The sequence below is a fragment of the Megalops cyprinoides genome, chromosome 3 (genome assembly GCF_013368585.1).
Source record: "Megalops cyprinoides isolate fMegCyp1 chromosome 3, fMegCyp1.pri, whole genome shotgun sequence".
Classification (NCBI taxonomy): domain Eukaryota; kingdom Metazoa; phylum Chordata; class Actinopteri; order Elopiformes; family Megalopidae; genus Megalops; species Megalops cyprinoides.
This window is the reverse complement of record NC_050585.1, coordinates 45,673,052-45,693,115: the sequence shown is the minus strand read 5'-3', so window position 1 is coordinate 45,693,115 and position 20,064 is coordinate 45,673,052. Positions and strand designations below refer to the sequence as shown.

Genomic DNA, 20,064 nt, shown 5'->3' with positions numbered 1-20,064 from the left:
ATATAGCTGCCGCAGAAAATCCTTTAAAAACTGAAATGTTAGAAAGTTTAGAATCCACTGCCTCATGTAAAACATGTTAGTTATTAGAAATATCAATCATATCATAGATTTTTTTTAAATCATTTTTTATTTGTATAAGTATCTAATTAAATATCTTCCTCACATTGCTTTATGAATCATGTATATTAAAGTAGCCCACCAAATAGATTCGGAATTTTCATAATATATTAAGATTTCTAACGTCCCGTAAAAGTGGCGGCTTGCGAAATTAGTCTGCATAAAAATATTAAATATTAAGCGTATTTGCTAAGTTTTTTTTTTCTACAACCCTCAAACGGCCAGTAGCTTGGAACATCAACCCTTAATATATTCTCATCCACTATGAGAATGGCAAGGGACTTTGCCAAAGTGACGTCATCAGAACGCGAGAGAAGCCTCCTGAAGAAAACCCCGAGCGACACTGAGAATTCATCACAGCTCATAGTTCGACACGGCATATACCGACGTATACCTGCGCATCAGTGGATCTATTTAACACTTGCATGGGGAAAACGTAATTTTCTCAAATCCTTTGTCTGTGCTGGGAACGAACTGGTGAGTGCCCTTTTTCTGTAAAAAAGGCTAGCGGAGAAAACCCTTTGATACAATCCATATATTTCTCATATAGCGAGGGTCGCTCAGCCTGTTTGTGTGTGTGTAAGGTTCGAAGGATGTGTGTTTTATGAGTTAGAGTTTAAATCGCATATAATCGACATATTACAATGCATGCATGTAAGGTCAAGATCAAGACAGGGCTTTAGAGCAAATCACAGCTTTATTTAACAAACAAAATAGAAATGGTGACAGCGCGGCTTCCTTGCCTTGGCTTGTAGACTGGATAGTCAACTCTTCGCGGGGCATGACTTTTGTTGTTGCAGGGCAGAACTGCTAAAACAGAGCTGCCAATGCAAAGATCCATCTTTGATGTGTTTGCGTAACTTAAATTCATTAATATTTGAAGAATGGTTAACGCGATACATAAACGAGCAGGAGAACGAGAGTTCAAGAGTGGTGAAGGAACGGCACCGACTCCTCTAAAATAATTATGCTCGATTGCATGTAGCAATGCTTCTTCGTTACATTAATTTGTTATTAGTTTGTAAGCCAGGCTTAAATCAATTTATATGACTGGAATGACTGGTCTGTTTTGATATTAATAAGCAAAATGGTTGGCTACTTGTCATCTATTATTAGTAATGGTCATCTTCATTCCTATCAGGTTAATGTTTGGTGCATTCGTTGAAGCAGGTTATGATAAGGGTAATGACAACTGTAAATGAGATCTAATGGGACCAAAACCATTAAGTAAAGAGACTCTTATGAGGAGTACGCACGTTTTCTGAGTCTATAAACACGCGTTCGTCTGATGTTTTACCACTGAAAATGTGAGGGATTATTATTGTAAACATCTTTAAATGTTGCCAACAAAGCAGTTATGATGAGGAATGTGGTTTAAGTGCGACTATGAATGGGGAATTTAGATATTTACCGTTGTTTAAAGTTGATCTTATAGAGAATATAAACGAAAATGTGAATGGCAATATACATTTTACTTTGTATATCTTTGAGGGGCACTAAATAACGTATTTGATGTCAAAAGTCAAGTGTGAGACGCTGAAGAGGCCGATTCAAAAAAAATCTCTTTTGTATGGTTGTGTGTGTGTGTGTGTGTGTGTGTGTGTGTGTGTGTGTGTGTGTGTGTGTGTGTGTGTGTGTGTGTGTGGAACAAGAAGCCAAGGCGCTCAGTCACGATTTATTGTGGACATAGAACAAGCAAAGGGATTCCTAAAGATAAGAGAGGTTATGCGAATATATTACGATAACGATAAACTTTTAGCCTACTCGAAGAGATTGATTTGCACTGTCTTAAAACTAAAGCTAACAGAGTTAAAGTTGAGTAGAGTGGTCATAGAAAATAAGTAAACGTGATTGTGCTTAATTTTTCTGAAATTATCAAGGTTTTTATCATTTTGCCATTTTTGTTCTTAAGGTAATGCCGGACAAAAAATATTACTATAACATTCCATTTGTATCGTATGCTAACAGCTTTGAAGTTTTTTGTTTGGTTATGTAGCGATTATCAGAAGACACATCACATTTTCTTTTCATTGTGATTATGACTGCACAATAAACCAATGGTTTTTAATAAGGATGATAAAATTGTAATCTTTGTGACATTTATTTTCCTTAAACCTCGCGGTTTTGTCATTTTGAAAAAACAACTTTGCTAACTTTTGTTTGTGTTGTTTTGTTTTGCAGGCATTTGGAATGGAACTTAATTTATCTAAGAATGTAATCTCCTGTGGTGATCCAGGTACTGCCGCATGCTTCAGTATTGTTGCTCATTTTAAATTGTTCAGGCGTATTTTATGTCATGTACCGTTTCAGTCGTACTTTTATACAGCTGACCAAAATTCAGCTGCACGCCTTTTATTTATTTACCTATTTTACCAAGACTATTTCTACCATTTTTGCCAAGACCCACCCTGTATCGCATACTATATTTGTGCGCTGTTGTAAATGCACTGTTAGTAATTACCAGGAGTTCTGTGAAACGGGGTAAAAGGATTCCTGGAGCATGTTCAATATCGACCCTGTTTGGATGTAAATGAGAAAAATATCTGTCGGCGCAATTAATTTCAGTCCATGCGTGTCTTCTCTATCGAGGAACCGTGCGCCAGAGCGACTGCCTTTAAATTGCAATCAAATCAAGAGACCAAACATCTACAGTCAATATCAGACAATACCAGTCCATATTGTTTCTATGAATAATAGCACGAGTGATTATGGCATGATTATTTATTTGATTGGAGACTTAACTATTACAATGCAAAACACATAATTTATCTGATCAATACAATGCAAATGGATATAGCAGAAGATGCGCCCGCGATAGCTTTAACATTGCTGCGGGATATTGGCATTAGGAAATGCATTTTAAAAACATAATATCGTCAATATATGTCTGCAACAAACGCACATTTTAGTAAAAATGTCATTATAATTTTCCTCGGTTTTGAATGACAAGGTTATTGATACACTGGTTTCAACCTGGTCGTTTAATACATCGCGAGGTGAGAGTTAAATGCTTATATCTGCAGGCTGTATGCTTAGGATAAACTTAAATATTTTAAAATCTCAAATCACAGCAATATTATATCGACCTGAGTCTTAACACAAAAACTAATTTCATGTGTTTAAAATACTGTCTCCACATCAGGGTGAACCATATTTCATATTTATAAAGGCTGCGGTCAAGAATTTTGGGACATATGCAGCCACAGTAATATGTATGACGCCACTTTAGGCACTTAAAAACGGTTGAGATCAGTTGTATGAGACGATCTGTCGGGGCAAGTATCATCATCCATATATCTGCGGGAAGATAGGATGTGATCTGTCGGGTAATTTCGGAGGGAGGTCCAGGCTGACAAATAAGTTACATAAGTTTTTTTATGTATTGTAGTCATTTAAAAATTGTTTGGACGCACTAAATGTGCTTAAATGTGATATCGCTCAAATGTCGATTTTTTTGTAGGTGCATGGCAGTTCAGAGATAGAATGCATATTTAATGCATGTGTAGTCCTTGGGTTTGTGAGGAATCTCTGCGGAACGACATATGCTCTTGCTCCGGGTAATCCGGAGTCACACTTGCATTCTAAGGCACACTTGTGTGCTTTGCGTTTTGTGCATTTAGCTCTTTTTAAGGGAATACTGAAAGAAAACCTTAATCTATTTGTAATGGAACTTGAAATGCGTAGTTACGTTGTACCTCTGTCGAGTAGGAAGGTACTTCTCAAAACAGAATCCAATTTAACTGCTGCGTAAAGCACTATTGTGCAAATTCTGCCACATCAGTCTGTCCTGCATAGGAGACCCGGTCGATGTACCGGCTTTCTAATCGTGTTTACTCAGTTGTGGTGATTTCTAACATACAATTTACGAAAAGTAGGCTACCTTAGCCCTTCAAAGTAGCATGCATACAGAAACCCTAGTTATGACATCACCAGCTGGACAGTTATGTGGCAATCGTTTCTTTGCGCAATGATCAGGCTTTCATTTTCAGAACTGAAACACAGGCCAGATTCAAAAAACAGAGAGGGTGGCACTGCAATAAGGTCCAGGTCTTAAGTGCACGTGCATATCCTCACTCCTTGTCATGTAATTCAAACAATTGTCAAGTGAGTTCATCAAACTGGCGAGGATCTCCCTGGTTACCACCTGCGAGAGTTCTGCGTCAGAAACAGCAGCAGTAAGCGTGGCCACGGGGAAGTGTGACCGCACCACTCATGATACTGCATTAACGTAAGCATCTAAAATGCACTCTTTTTCGTTTCGTTGACGCTGAAGCTATTACCTACTCGAGATAGCTTCGAATCGAAGCAGTCGAAAATTTGCGGCTTGCAAATGTAGCAAACCCATGCAAAAAAAGCCCATGCAAAAATGGTTTTTGCTGTTCCTTTTGAAGGGAGTGCCAGCTACCACCATAAGTGAATCATAAATGTGTATTTTTGCGAACAAATCCTTGTAGTAGTTTGGGTACCTTTTTATGAAACAACAGTTTACATGTTTGCTGTCCGATATAACATTATGTCTTTGAAATTATAGTGATAATGATATTTTGGCATTTCTTTACATAGTAAAGATTTGCTGTCGCTGCATGTTTACATCAGAGCGCTTAAGGCGTTTTGACGACAGAAATATGGATTTTTTTCTTCGAAAAATATATCACACTGCCTGAATATAAGCTATGATCTCTCCCAATGAACATGATGGCTACAAAATGCATCTACTGGTCTTATAGGCCTCTAAAATTTTGAAATGAACACAGCGATTTAAAAAAATAGTCGTAATCAAGAAAGACATTTTCCAATAACTTACAAAAAGGATGATCAGTTTGTGGTAGACATCAAACTGAAAGCCTATAAGGAAATATGTTTCTAGCCATAGCCTTTAACCACGAAGACCAGGAAGAAGCAGGGGGGAAAGAATTACACAAATTGATTCAAAAACGATCTTTTTTTCAGAATCGCTGAGAAAATCCTTGAAGGGGATCTATTCCATCTAACCACAATGCAAAAAGCCATGCAAACAATTGAGTAATGGGTTAAAAGCAAATATTGTTGCATGTGATTTACATGACTTTCTATCTTTCCGTTTTAAAATACACCGACAAATGTGACAATTCGGCTTTAAATGAGTTAGAGATTTTCATACTTTTTTTTCGTGCCTATTTTCAGTCACCATAGATCACCCAGTTCTAAGGTGATCTAAGGTTCTTATGACTTAAAAAGCACTTCAGAAGCTACACTTCTGGCACGAGTTAACACATTCTGGTGTTTAGTTTTTAAATCAGAACTGTATCAAGTTATGGTAACTACTTAAAACTCTTACATGCAATTTTAGGTTGGGAATAATTAATACATTTTGCAGCTGTGTACGTGTCTCAAGGTTACCTGGTGTGTGAACCACGAAAACCTGCTCAGAATATCATTAACTCAAGAGTAACAGGTCGTTCATAAAATGGTGAATGTTCAGTTAAAATGAACACTGCAATACTGACATTTAATTTCTGGAAGCGTCACATAGCGTATGTTTGGTTTATCACAGGCAAACGAACAGCTTAACATTGACAAATTATTATTATTAGATGATGTGACGTCCAATTTTAAGAAGAGTAACATCAGCTAAATTGCCCATGAAATAACTTTTCCTAAACCCAGGCCGTGCAAACTTAACCTTTGCGTCCCAAAGAAACGGTATTGGCGAAATGGGCTTTGAACAAAAATGATATAGTTATTTGAATAATATTATATTACCTTGGCATGGAAGGGGAACAAATGAATGAAAAAAAGATTGTTGAGAGGTTTCACGACTGCTTTGTTCAATGGGCCTAAAGCGAGGCTTATACCGGTTTGACAAGGTCCCATGTCAAATGTTAAATGTCATTAGTGGCCCAAAGAGCGAGACTGGCGCCTGTGACATAATTCACGGATGCGACAACGGAAAGACAGGACCAACTCATGCCAAGTGGCCGTCATGAATTAATTTATTCATGACTATTACAGCCAGCTTGAGTTGTGAAAATACATAACATCCCTCAATGCCCCGATTTGTAACTGCCAATCCAACTGGGACGTTCACGTGAAAATAATCAATATTACTTTGACTGTGTATAATATCATGCTGTATTCCTTTCCAATGACACACTATTTCACTTTGTCATCTGAAAGCATGTATGTCATCCTTTTAATGAATACACTGAAGGAGTTTTGGAATTCAATCAAAAGGGGGTTTTAGGTTCTTCCTTAAAAGTACTGCAAAGACTATTATTGCCACGTCATTTAAAATGGAAGAACATAGCTGTAAAACTCCTGCAGATGAAAGACATTAATAGAATATTATCTTTAGCGGTATAATTAATATATTACCTGACACTGTTCAGGTTTCCTTAAGGTTTTTACAACGCCAGACATTTGAGCTCTTTTACAAACTAATAAAAATGCATAAATATGGTTAAATTGTACTTAGGAATTAATGCGCTGCGTCTGGCCTTCTTTAATACGGACTGGGCGGGTATGTTGTAATTGATTTTTTGGGTAAAAGCTTAACGGAAGGGGTTGGCGGTTTGCTACCAAAACTACAAACATGCAATGGATGGTGTTACCTATTTTGCATCAGCGAAGTGATTTCCCGCCAGTAGGCGACGCTACTTTACAGGCAGTCCTAATGTAGGAACGTGATAAGAAAAAAGCTTGAGTCAAAACACGCGCAAATACTTGAGGAAAGAAAATATTGTGGACAACATTTGTTTGTATGTAACAACTAGCCCTTTTGCTGGCTTTAAGAGCCGGAATGTTTTCTATTTGAATAATAATTACTACAATAATAATTACTATTGACTAGTACATAATCATTGAATGTAGAATCACATGCAACAGGGAATTATATTTTTATTTTTTAAAAGTTGATTTTTAAGTGATTTTTAAAAATTATTTATTTGCCACGAAAAGAAACAAGTACAGTGCAGCCTGCGGTATAATTACACTGTAATAAAACTAAGTGTAACCCTATAGTATTCATTCAGGTTTAGGCTTCTACCCAAACAACTCACAGTGACAGAGCACTCATAGGTTTAAGTGCGGAGCCGAAATTTTTTTTTGACAAGGTGAACATTCGTCAAGAATAACGAGTCTTATACCTTTCTTAAGTCCTGCACTGAAAATAATCAGTTTACGGGAAAAGCAGAAATAAAAAAATGTGATTCTTACAAATGTAATAGATTGTAATAATTAGTACTACATTGTAATATAATAATAATACTAATACTTTTGGTAAATTATAAATGAAAGACACGCCAAGTAACTTTCATTTACAATTACATAAGGAGATGTACTAAGATGAAAACTAAACAGTTAATGTATCATAAAATATCAAACAATTTATAAGATATTCTCTCAATTTAATCTTGTATTATTTTAAAAAATAGTAGGCCTAGTTTGCATTAAAGTTTTTTTAACCGTGCTATTGATTGGTGTCGGTATTGAAATTAGCCTCTGTTTAATTTATAGGTGAGCTTATCATACAAGTAAGAAAGTCCACGTGTATTAAATAGCTAAATGGCATTGAAACAAAATGAACAATATTGAGTTTTTAACAGGGTTAGGTTTCTGCAGATATGTTTGCACCATCTACATAAACCTTATATTTTCAGTATATTAACATACCGGTGGCATAAAATGGCATAAAATATGCCAATGCCAATAAATATATGGAATATTATTAATTACGTAAAATATTCTGTTGTGACTATATTTTTATACATGCAATTTCCCAAAAGTAGATGAAAGGCAGAAAAAGATAACAAAAGGGGCACAATAATCAAATTACGTTTATCTAAAGTAAGTATTTGGCTAAATATTAACTTCAGGTGTTGCAAATTGAAATAATGAAACTGTAATGTCATTTAGGTACCGGAAATAGCTCTGTAAAATTGTTTGGCTATACGTCAGTATTAGACCTTTGATTTAGAGTAGACCGATTCTACAGAGTTGTTTCAATGTGACCTGTGGATACTCTCTCCTTCTTTCTTTCTCTCTCTCTCTCTCTGTCTCTCTCAGTTACACACACACACACACACAGGTCGCTTGCATATTTGCGCGAGCACGGAGGCTAGGGTCTTGCACACGCACAGTGCCTATCTATTACGTCTCATTAAGATTATGGTAGTGGCTCTATGTAGCTGTGCAGAAGTGTTCGCTTTAAAATGACTGCTGGAGACATATTTAATGAAAATGTCGCATTCTGCTCATTTCTATATCCATTCTGGTGGATTGCTGTATTTTACACGAATGTTTTAACACTGAAACCTAACAGGGCAGGCCTATTGGAAGTGTTTATTCAGCTCAGTTAACATCCGACATATACATTGTGTGCGTGTGTATACAAGCACACCCAGCTGCCCAAAGCACTTCGGGTAGGAGTTTTTCAAACATGCCCGAATAAAGGGCCCATTTTCCGCCGAAGTTTCCAATGCAACAGAAAGCGGAGTTGCCTCGTGCGTTCCCCTGAGACAAATCCTGAAAGTACTCTGCCTGCAGACAGATTAGGCCGATCGTACTTTGTGGGTGGGACTCCTTCGGAGATCAGGGAGGCTTAATGCGGAGGATGGGTGGATCTACCCATGGTTCTAACACAGGCTTTTCCATTCGATCATGCTGAGCACATTTTCCTCTGGAGAAACCGAAAGCGTACGCCTTATCATTGCTGCACGAAAGAGGGCTATACTAAGGAAAATTCTTGTGGAAATCTGACAGCAAAAAATAATCCTGGTTTCTAAAGCAAATTTTTTTTTCACGACTGTTTTGACAGAAAAGGAATATTTCAACAAACACATTAAAGCTCGCATATGCAGGGTTGACTTCGTTAATCCAGCATCATTCTTTTCAAGGTGGAATGAATTTGGACAGAATTCCGGAGGCGGTGAGACCCCCGCCGCCGCGCGACATGGCTTCTACCTTTCACTTGCCGAGAACTTCGAGCGGCACGCGAGAAACATTAGAAAATTCAAGCAGCGAATCATCAGATACTGAAATAGCAGGTACAACAATCACTGTAATAACACTGTATTACCTCATTTTCTTTCAGTGCTGTTATTGATGCATCTTATTCCAGTAACACGCTTCAGCGTGTTCTGTTATGAATGCAGCCCTGTTTTAAAACGAAAACTGTATGCACCGATACGCCCGCGACTGCATGAGTGAGAGAACAGTCACGAAGAAAGGCCTCCATCAAATCTGATTGATTTCCCCTGCAGCTACAAGAGTCATACTGAATAATCTAAGTGATAATCAGAATGCAATGTTTGCCACTTTTATTACAAAAACACATCTTACATTTAGTGTCTGAAAATAGTAATTTACTACCACAAGCATGTAAGTATTGTCCATTGCGGTTTGTTAAGAAAAGTTATCCAAGGGTGAGTTTGAGCCACTGTAAATAAGGTTGACGTTTCTATCTGCTAAATCGTAGCAATTGTGGCATACGCATGTACCATTCAAATTTCCAAATCGTCGTGGAGTCACATTATTCAGTTGTACAAAAGGCACGCTCCCTAACCTATAAGCGTTTATAGTTTTGTACTTTCTAATGAAGTGTAAAGTTAATTTCCATTGAATGCTCCAGCATTTACGCGCTCTGAAGTACTTTAGAGTTTACAATATTTCCATCCATGACATATAAATAAAACGAGCATGCAGATTAAATTAAATTAATAAAAAAATTCAACCTGGATATCAAAAACATTTTTTCAACATTTTTTCATATGCTGTCCCATTTCCGATTCTCCCTGTACGTATTGTACATGGAGACATTGAAGCAATAAGCCTGTCCTGTTTACACGTTTATTTCTTTCTCCGGCGGTTTTACTGTTTAGAAATGTGAAGGATATTGTACTTTTAAATATTTCCACAGGGTATACGTTGCTTATTTACCATATGCGCAATTATATTGCGAATTGCAGTAGTCGATTAAAATGTTTTCAAAAGTGAAAAATGATGCGGTTTACCCAGAAAAAAATAAATAGGCTAAATTTGTGCGGCCTTCTGCGGTTGCAACCTCTTGTGTTTTCAGGTTCAGATTAAAACCTTATATAGGCCCATGTTTGTATTTTTCACCACACTGAGTGTGCACCGTTTGTGTTTGCAAATCACTGAAGAGGCTACATATTTAGCGTAAGGTATGCACTGTAGAACCTGTTAGATTAAAAAGTCGAACTGATCTTCAAAAAATTAATTGTAAACCAATACTGGACCTGAGGCCTACATATATATATGTTGATATTTAACTAGTCTGTAGCACGTGATGTGTCCAAGAGTCTTGAGAACTTGGTGCAGTTGTAGATTGTCTTTGTTAATAAATGAATATCATTCATAACGCATTTCACAAAAATCGCTTTAGACTTACTTTAAAAATCTCAGTCACGAATCGTCGTTGGTATGATATGGTCTGTATTTTAGCTACTTAAAACTACATTAACAAAACATTACGGTGGGTGCATATTTAATCATTAAAACATCTCTGAAATCTGTTTTATTCTGTGAGGGAAAAGTTGGATTTGTACACGATCAGCTCTTACCTTGGTCGGAATGTTTCCATATTGAAGCTGTTTCTTTACACGACATTACATTTCGACTATGTGATATCAAGCTTGGCTGTGGGAAGATAACGCGTATAACCTATCGGTTGTTCTTCAGAAAAGGAAAGGAGCGTGGAGCACCGAAGTGACGATGGAAACGGCGACGACCCGAAGAAGAAAAAGCAAAGGCGACAGCGCACTCACTTCACCAGTCAGCAGCTGCAGGAACTGGAGGCCACCTTCCAGCGTAACCGCTACCCAGACATGAGTACGAGAGAGGAGATCGCCGTATGGACCAACCTCACGGAGGCCAGGGTCAGGGTAAGTCGACCGTGAGAGTACCGAGACTCACGAAAACGTTATATAGAGTGTTACACGACGGCAATCAGTATACATTCAATGACGAGAACACAAAATACTGTTTCAAACTTTACTGACGGGATTTGACAATGTCTTGAAGTTTAGACTGTGGGATTTAATCGTGATAACTGAAAATAATCAATTATTTTCCACAGAGCTTGTACTAAAACATAAGTAATACTCTCATTCAGTTGATAAATTTGGTGTCCTCGAGTTACAAACTCGTTCCACAAATATCTTGTCAAGATGCTTCATTTTCATAATTCTTTACTAAAAGCTGCGGTAAACTGTGGTGGGTGGGAATATGTAAGTTCCCTTTTGGTGCACACAATTCATTTCTTTTTAACCCACTGTGTAATTCAGTTCGAATAAGTTCAATTACCCGCCACTAACAATATTAATGGGTTTTTAAAACCAGGGGGATTTAGTTTAGCCTTCTGTCTTTAGCGGATGCTGAACTCACATTTGCTTTCGGAGACGGGGCTATCAAGCACATACGCTGGATGCACGAGGGTGAAGGAGGAATTTTCTGAAATGTAAAAATTTTAGGGTTGCGGGCACAAGTGCAGCCATACCATCCTAAAGCAGAAGATATAGTCCGCTGAATAAAATCTTACCTTTATACCCGCAAAGGAGGAAGAAGAAGAGGAAGAAGACAACTGGGCTTAAAGGGGAAACCATCTTTAGTTCATCATCTATTATTATCGTATCAATTACTTGCTATTATTTTTATTTTCATTATATCACTTCCCGTGATATATATGCATAAATGATTGTATCTTAAGAAGTAGACCGCCTTCAGTCTGTATATTTTAATGCAATATGATATACATGTTCACGTTTACGTACTCTGCTTTTTTCGTACATTTTTTGTCACATTTGTTGCCATTGTGGTATATTTTTTCTTAGGGAATTGATTTTAAGTGTTATTTTAGAATTTCAGAGCATTTGAACTTAATTTTGTACATGTGGATTTGGTCTGAAAGGCCGACTGCCTTATTAAGAAAAGACCCGTTCAAATAAATTGTTTGATAGGTGTCTTCCTCTGGTTTGATGTTAATTTACAGACCTCTTTAAGTAATGTGTCTTATAAATCTTAAAGGACCTCTGTTTCTGTTCTGGAGCAGTATCAAATAATATTAACGTTTGTGGTCCAGTACGTTTATATCTGGGCCATTGCCACTTAGGAAAATATGCTTACTTGAAGCAAATCTCAATGCAACGATAACAAATCCAAAATCGAATGTATGAAAAGATGCATTTTAGCAAGATGCAACGCATGTCAGTGCTAAAGTCATATTATTAACCAACTAACGTACATGAACTTATTCAGCGAGAGCTCACTTTCTAGACGGTTATGTTCGAGAGAAAGAATGATGATGCAGACAGTCCTGGTATAGCTATTACTGCATTTTCTTGCTCTATGGGGTTTGCTGTAATTTTACCTTGGTCAATATGCACAACGGAAAGCAGGGTCATAATCGTAAGTTTACAGTTTTCTCAAAATGGCGACGGTAAATTGGCCTTTAAGTCGAGGGAGACACCTGTGTACACAAGATGATAACGAACTGCATCTAAATATAGCCTACATTTTACATGTGTGGTGTCAGAGGGTATACGCCCTTGTCGTTCGAAAACCCGCGCCTTTTACTGACTTTAAATAACCTTGAAATTTTCACTTGTTTATTTGTTGTACAATTAGGTCTATTCTCACAGTAACCCGTTTCATGAAAATACAATTTCAGATGCAGATCACAGAGTCGCAATATTTTTAAAATTGTAATACAATCAATCAATAATCAAATTGCATTTATATGTTATTGTATTTATTTTGTAAATTATGTTGCAGTTTTCATGACGTCGCCTATAGCTTTGCGGTTTTCGAAATAAAATATACAATCCCGATTCAAGGCATTATTATTATATACTATTATTATCATTATTATAGTAGTAGTAGTACTAGTAGTAGTAGTGGCGGTGGTGGTTTTGTTGTTATTGCTGTTTCTGATGTGTTATTGCTCCTTTCCTTATTGTATAGGTGTGGTTTAAAAATCGCAGGGCCAAATGGAGGAAGCGTGAGCGCAATCAGCAGATGGACTTGTGTAAGAACAGCTACCTGCCCCAGTTCAGCGGTCTGATGCAGCCGTACGATGACATGTACCCCGCCTACACTTACAACAACTGGACAAATAAAGGACTGGCTCCGGCCCCGTTGTCCACCAAGAACTTCACTTTCTTCAACTCAATGAGTCCGCTCACTTCCCAGTCTATGTTCTCGGCCCCGAACTCCATCTCTTCGATGAGTATGGCGTCCGGCATGGGACATAGCGCCGTACCTGGCATGCCAGCCTCGGGCTTGAACAACATCAGCAATCTGAACGGCATAAGCAGCTCCTCTATCAATTCCGCCATGTCTTCGCCCACCTGCCCGTATGGACCCCCTGGCGGCCCTTACAGTGTGTACAGAGACACTTGTAACTCAAGCCTGGCGACGCTCAGACTGAAATCAAAGCAGCACCCTACGTTTGGATACAGTGGGTTGCAAAGTCCTGGTTCGAGCCTAAACGCTTGCCAGTACAACAGTTGACGAACTAAACCAGATTCGGTTACTCGTGGACCTATGGACTTACGAATGACGCAAACAACAACAACAACAACAACTAAGCAAAACTGGATTAGTTGCAATCATTTTCAAATGGATTATGCGGGTTGTATGTGTTTACTTATGAACTTGCACAGCAATTTAAGTATCCATGTTTTTTTGGATTTCGCAGTGATGAAGACATTTGAATCATTGCAACACTGTACATACGAAACCGACAAAGGAACAATTGTCCATTTTCCTCTTGCTTGCTTTGAAGACTATTTGAAAGTAACTTTTGTTGTTGGATCGGGAAAATTCATAAAACTGACCTAGAACTTATTGGGATTCAAAACAACGGTAAAAGAAGATTTCTGATAGTTGTATATAAACTTTTATACTGCTCCTATGTGTTTTTACCGTATAACGCGCAGAAAAGGCAAGGTCAGAGGCGACGGTCTTGTATTAGAACAACTGTCCTTTAATATGCTTGACCTGGAGTATTTTTTGTCAGTTTGTGTTTGATTGTTTGTTCTTTGTAGAAAAACCGCATGCTTCAAGAGTGCAACGTGTTTTGTAAAAATGATATTAATCTAAAAGAAACGAACCAAGCAAGTCAATTATACTGTATACAAAAGGTGATTGGAAAATATCTGCATGTGTTTATGTTAATTTGTTTAAATAAACTACAGCAGATGACGTTTTATGTCAGATATGTATTTTTTTAATACAAAGTGACGCGGCAAAATATGGCACGTAAATGGTTAAGCTTGAATAGACATTTCAATTTGTGTATAGGCTATTAATTACCAAATTAATTTAATGACATGACAGTCTGAGAGCTAAGTACTAAGTTCATTTGATTCTGATTTTTATATTTCTATCTTTTATCTGATGTTTATCTTTGATTTAAAAATGCCGTAAATAACATCTCCCAATAACTTATGCTATGTTCCTATTTTATCAATTGATATAGGCCTAACCGTTACTGGTCAAAATTTCGTGGTTCAATTGAATATGCCATTACCTTGTGAAGAGCAGTGTTGTCAACAAGTAATGAACAAGCTCTACCTTGAAACATATTACACAGATTTTTTGCTTTAAAGTTAGCTATGACGAAATGAAAACTTCTTTATGTTTGATTATTGCGTGTTACTCAATTCAATTTCCTATAAAACCTAGTTTTAGCAAATTGTAATGTAATTGTAATGTAGATGATAAAAAGTCTAAATATGATTTTAAAAATTCCCCCTAGTAAATTTCCTAATTACTGTAAGAAATTTGATTGCTGTGTCCTCTCTCCAACGAGGCTATGATCTCTGCGCAATCTAAACACATTGAGGTTTGTCCTGAACTTTGTGCTGTTAAATTAGATACTGTTACTTTTCACTATCACACTTCATGAGTTCGGTGGTTGGTGAAATTTACGAAAAAAAAAAACTATTGACCTTCAAACGCCAATCAATACGGAGGAGCCAAGGGATGTACTGACTATCTCCAAACGTCGGAGATGTCCCTCCGCACGGGGTCAATTGCTTAAAACTGAATTAGGTAACTTTAGATCAACAATGGTTACTCATGTCGATTAATAAATATTAGCCTATATTATTCCGTTGTAATCTGTTGTGGTCGAAATCAAGTGTTGTACGAATTACTGATTTTAATCTTTACCACGAAAACCGAATCAAGTCCATTCTCTTTATGCGTAAACGTGTTGTTGATCGTTCCTGGTTCAGAGAAGTCTATTTCAATTAAAACATTACAAATTTCTTGACATGTAGAGAAAATTGCATGTTGGGACCGGACTGGTAAAGTAAAAGGCCACAACTGGAGAATGCTGTGTAAAGTTAGTCAAGGTATTTTCTTGTTCTCCAAATTTTAGGCCCTGTGTTTACCACACTTAGAACAGTATCTAGAGGCTAGCGCCTATTTAACATTTAGAAGTAACCAAATTAAAGTTATAAAGAACAATGAAATTATTAATTTTCTTTTCTTTAGAAAACAATAGCACCGTACAATTTAAAAACACATTATTTTCACAGAAAGCATTAATACAGATTCACACAGGTGTGGAACTTTTATGATTTTTCATACATTTTCTAACTGGTGACTCGTTAGCATGTAGACATGCTTGTAAAACATCGAATGTAAAATGATCATTTAAATATATATATATATGTACAATATAAATGTATATTTGTCCGTCATATATTCAGAAACAGCCATATGAAGATGTATATGATTGCCGTGGTTGAAATCATAATACATTAGGGGCACACTTTGGGCTTCATTCCGCTTACAGTCTGAACCACGGATTAGAGGTACAGTAGCTGGAAGGACTTTGAGTCACCACCCATCATTCATTGAAATGTCATGTTCGTTAAAATTATGTAACCTAATGGCTATAAGGCGAATTTCGACAACCATAATAGCTTCTATGGTGATACGTCTGTTTGAAGAAAAAATCGGTGTTCAACTTAAAGATGACTCATTTGTGTTGCGCTTTCTTTTCGGTTTATCTTTTTGCAGTGGAAAATATAAGGATCTACACGAAGCCACGCACGAGCTATGCGCACAAACCTATTTCCCCAAACGCCTGCCGTCTAATTCAGCAACATCCCGTTCTCCTTCAGTGCAGGAACGATTCGCTAAAATACAATTCTTCCTCAAGACTTGAGCATTGTAGAGTCAAGGACTTGGCAGAGGTTTGCTATCGTTATTCAGGAAGTGTTTCCATTGACGTTTTTCCGTTTCAAATGTTTTCAGAGATACCATACAGTCATACATACTTCAGTTATAACATGCTTGTAGTAATCATGTAAATGGATGCGGTGTAAGATATAACTTTTAACAGAGAGTTCACTCTTAACCTTTTAGTCTGTGCCACACTCTCGCAGACACCATTAACTGCACAATCAATGTGGTATCTCCCAACAATACTGCTCTGGCTTTCGCATATCTGAGTTATTGACACAATAGCGTAATATTAGCACAATTGTCACTTGCAGCTGATGTCTTTTGTCTACTTTGTGTGACCTTTAAACCTGATAAATACACCAGTAAATCAAAAGATATTGGCATATTATGCACAGCTGCAGTCTTTAGTTTGATCATTTATGTATTGAATTTGACAGCTATCATTATCCAGAGAAAATTACTGCACTTGCATTGACATTAATGTAGTTCAAACTATAAAATGCAGAAACAAAGAGTAAGACTAGCAAACCATAAAACAAGTCCCAATTAGTGAAATCTTTCATAATCTCTGAACAATGTGAGCTCTGAAAAATTAAAAAGTACAATTCAAATCAGCTAGTGGTTACTCTGCAAAAACATGGACAAAGTCAACATATCTGATAGCAGACAGAACACACAAGTCTGAGGAACTGGGTTAGTTTGAAGCAGGTTTTCTATGCTCTCTGACCACCACTGGTGGTGATTTACACACTTGTCATGTGCTCAAGGAAATGTTGGTATGCTTCACTCAGCACCTGAAAATGAAAATTTGGCCCTATGTTTCTGACCACAGTATAATAACACATCTCTAAAAGTACTTATAAATGATGAAGTAAGAGAAATTGTCAAAACTCTACCTGCAGTTAGCTGGAGTTGCAGATTATCTGAGATCTAACCCACTTTTACAGGTCCCTTTCTTTGTGGAAGCCTTAGTTTGAAATCACAGTGTACATCTACATCTAATATTATTATATCTTCAAACATTTTCAATTTTTATGGCATCAAATATGTGCCATAGACATAAAGCAAATACCATATAAACTGCTGAGAGGCACAGTGGCAGAGTTATACTATGATACTTATTACTGGATCTTCTTTAATGGAGATTTTTATCCATAATATTTTTACTATAAAATGTGAAGCTACAGTGTATATTAGGCCTATACCATACAATATTTCAAGCACTTTCAACTGTATACTGTCTATGAACAATTCTACAGATGATTGAACTGAATTTGTTTCATTGTCATTAAATCCAGAAAGAATGTTATCTATGTGTCATTTCCTGTACTTCTGAACAGCACAAAAATATATATCTGAAAATGTGCATAAATGTAACTTATGTATCATGTAACATAACTTATGTAACATAACTAATCAGCATAAAAATGTTAGCAGTGAGGCTTAACTCAAGGCTTAAATCTATAAGTAAATCTTAACATTAGTAGGAACTGTTTGCGAGTATTTCTCCAAATGTACTTGATACCCTATTTAAATCTTCATATCTCCAAAACCATTCAGTTCAAATATATGCAAGTGCTGCTCTTAAGAGTTCTAAAAATTGCATGTTGTACACTTCTGAGGCCAAGCTTTGTAGCACTGTAGCAACCTCTCTGGCACAAAACTGCCTGACTAGACACAAACTCTGCGATTATGTCAGTGACTGCAGAGTTTCTTTCTTTCCAGACAAAAATCCAAGTGATTGAAAATGATTGCAAATATGCAAAGCATTAATTTTTATATGTATAGGATTCTTTAATGTCTTCTGGCTTCTTCTCTCACTACTCTCTCAGCCTATGATCCATCTGTGTGCTGCCCCTCTCTGGGTCAGTCCTCCCAAGTTCTCACTCAGTACCTCCAAGGCATCAGACTAAAGCTGCTTCAATGTAAATATAAATTGCTCAAATCAGATTAAAGCAGAACAGCTCATTATTTTAAAATTTGCATTATCTTGGTTGTTGGCGCTCCATACACAGCAGGTATTTGAGGTTAATGGAAAAGTCTGAAAAACAGCCATGGCCATTCAACAGTATGCATATAGTGTATGACTAAATAAAAAAGCATACACTTCTGTTTGCAGATGGCTGGAAAGAAGACAAGGGGATATGAAAGCTATCATAAATGCCTGTTTGGATCTGTCCTCCCATCACACCACCACTGTAATTGCAGCTGAAAGTACAGTTGCAACCCACAGGGTAGATTGCCTATAAAAACACAATTTAGCCATCACTTTCTAAGGTTTTATGTCAGACAACATGAGATTGAGGCTCTTTATCACTGTACAGATGTATAGTGTTGTCTATAAAAGACAACTATCAAAACGCATTCCAATTTTTCATACATACACACACACACACACACACACACACACACTATTTCCAAAGATCATCTTTGTGCTGATTATCACATTTTTACTTTTAAATTATTCATTTCTGTCAACTCATCCTTTCCAAATACTCAAACTTTCACACACAAAACCATTATTAACAAGAGACAAGACAGAAATATAATGAATAATGAGTATTTATAGTGGGTAATAGTGAGTACTGTTATATTGTGGTTGTCTTGTAGATGTAGGAAATGCAAAGCTAGTGTGTTAACACAGGAGTGGTGAACTCTGTACCTGAGGGTGGTGGGTTTGAATAAGAGGTGGAACAAAGCTTCTGTACCCTTGATTACTCTGTAAAACTCAAGCTGTGCAAATATCCTACAGAATGCATACGACAAATCAGTGAAATCAGTAGAGTTACAGGAAGCAATATTAAAAAATATTTTAAGAAGCTAGCATCAAAGTTACTGTTAATATTTCAGGAGCTTTCTAATGTGACCTGTCAACATATATAAAGTTTATAGATGTATGAGTGTGTATGTACATAAACTGTAGCCTCCATTTGTAGTAATAGAGAGCATTCCACTCCACTTACCAAACACTGAAGCCAACAGTGTGTCAGTAAAGGAGAATGATTAACCCTCTATATGAGTGTCAGTGGAATGTGCCCTGAATGATTCTACACTCCAGATGTACCTCCGTGTTTGTAGTCTTGTCCCAAATGTGCAGGGTGGTCGAGTGTATGTCTGCGAAGGCCTTGCTGATCCACAGGTCCTCCATGCACCACACATTCAATTTAGCAGTAGATCTTCTTGCACTGCCTCACCATCTTTGAGAAAATTTTGCTGTAGATAATCTTTAGTAGCAAAGACTGAGCAATTGACAAATAATAATATGAAAGAATGCCTGTCCACACTGTAGGTTTCAGTATACTCAAAGATCACAGATTTGAATAGCACATTTAATACATTATCTTATCTTGTATTGACATTAACATACTTCATAACTGTTTTGAATCATTACATATAGAGAACAAGATGGTGTTTGATTTGACGGTAGTCCAGGACCCTAAATCCTGAATGCAATTTTGCTTTGTCAGATCTCCTCAGTTATTTCTTCTGTTGTTAGGGGATGGGGTACTACACCTGTGCAAGAGAGGCTTCATGCCACCCCCTCACCACATTCACTTTTTGGACTTATTGGACAAGGAAGCATTGTAGCTACATTGGTACAACTTTGTCTTGAGGCACCAAGTTCCCCTCTTGTCCAGACAATAACACTCACATTTGCTGCCACCTACTGGTCCGGTATATGCAGTGTACATCAGGGAGTGAAGTCTGGCAAAGTAAGAAATAGGTAGAGCTAAATGCAATGTCCCCTAA

The 20,064-nt window shown here is 37.1% G+C and overlaps 1 protein-coding gene across 2 annotated transcripts; it reads left to right on the top strand.

Annotated features, from left to right (window-relative positions):
- Positions 1-2,307: 2,307 nt before the first annotated feature.
- On the top strand, positions 2,308-13,623 carry pitx1 (paired-like homeodomain 1). 2 transcript variants are annotated; one of them, XM_036525101.1, is made up of 4 exons: positions 2,308-2,353; positions 8,991-9,140; positions 10,795-10,997; positions 13,075-13,623. In XM_036525101.1, the coding sequence occupies exons 1-4, from the start codon at positions 2,308-2,310 to the stop codon at positions 13,621-13,623; spliced, it is 948 nt and encodes a 315-aa protein (XP_036380994.1). The 2 variants fall into 2 exon arrangements, with proteins under 2 accessions (XP_036380994.1, XP_036380995.1); XM_036525102.1 differs by lacking the exon at positions 8,991-9,140.
- The last annotated feature ends 6,441 nt before the right edge of the window (positions 13,624-20,064 follow it).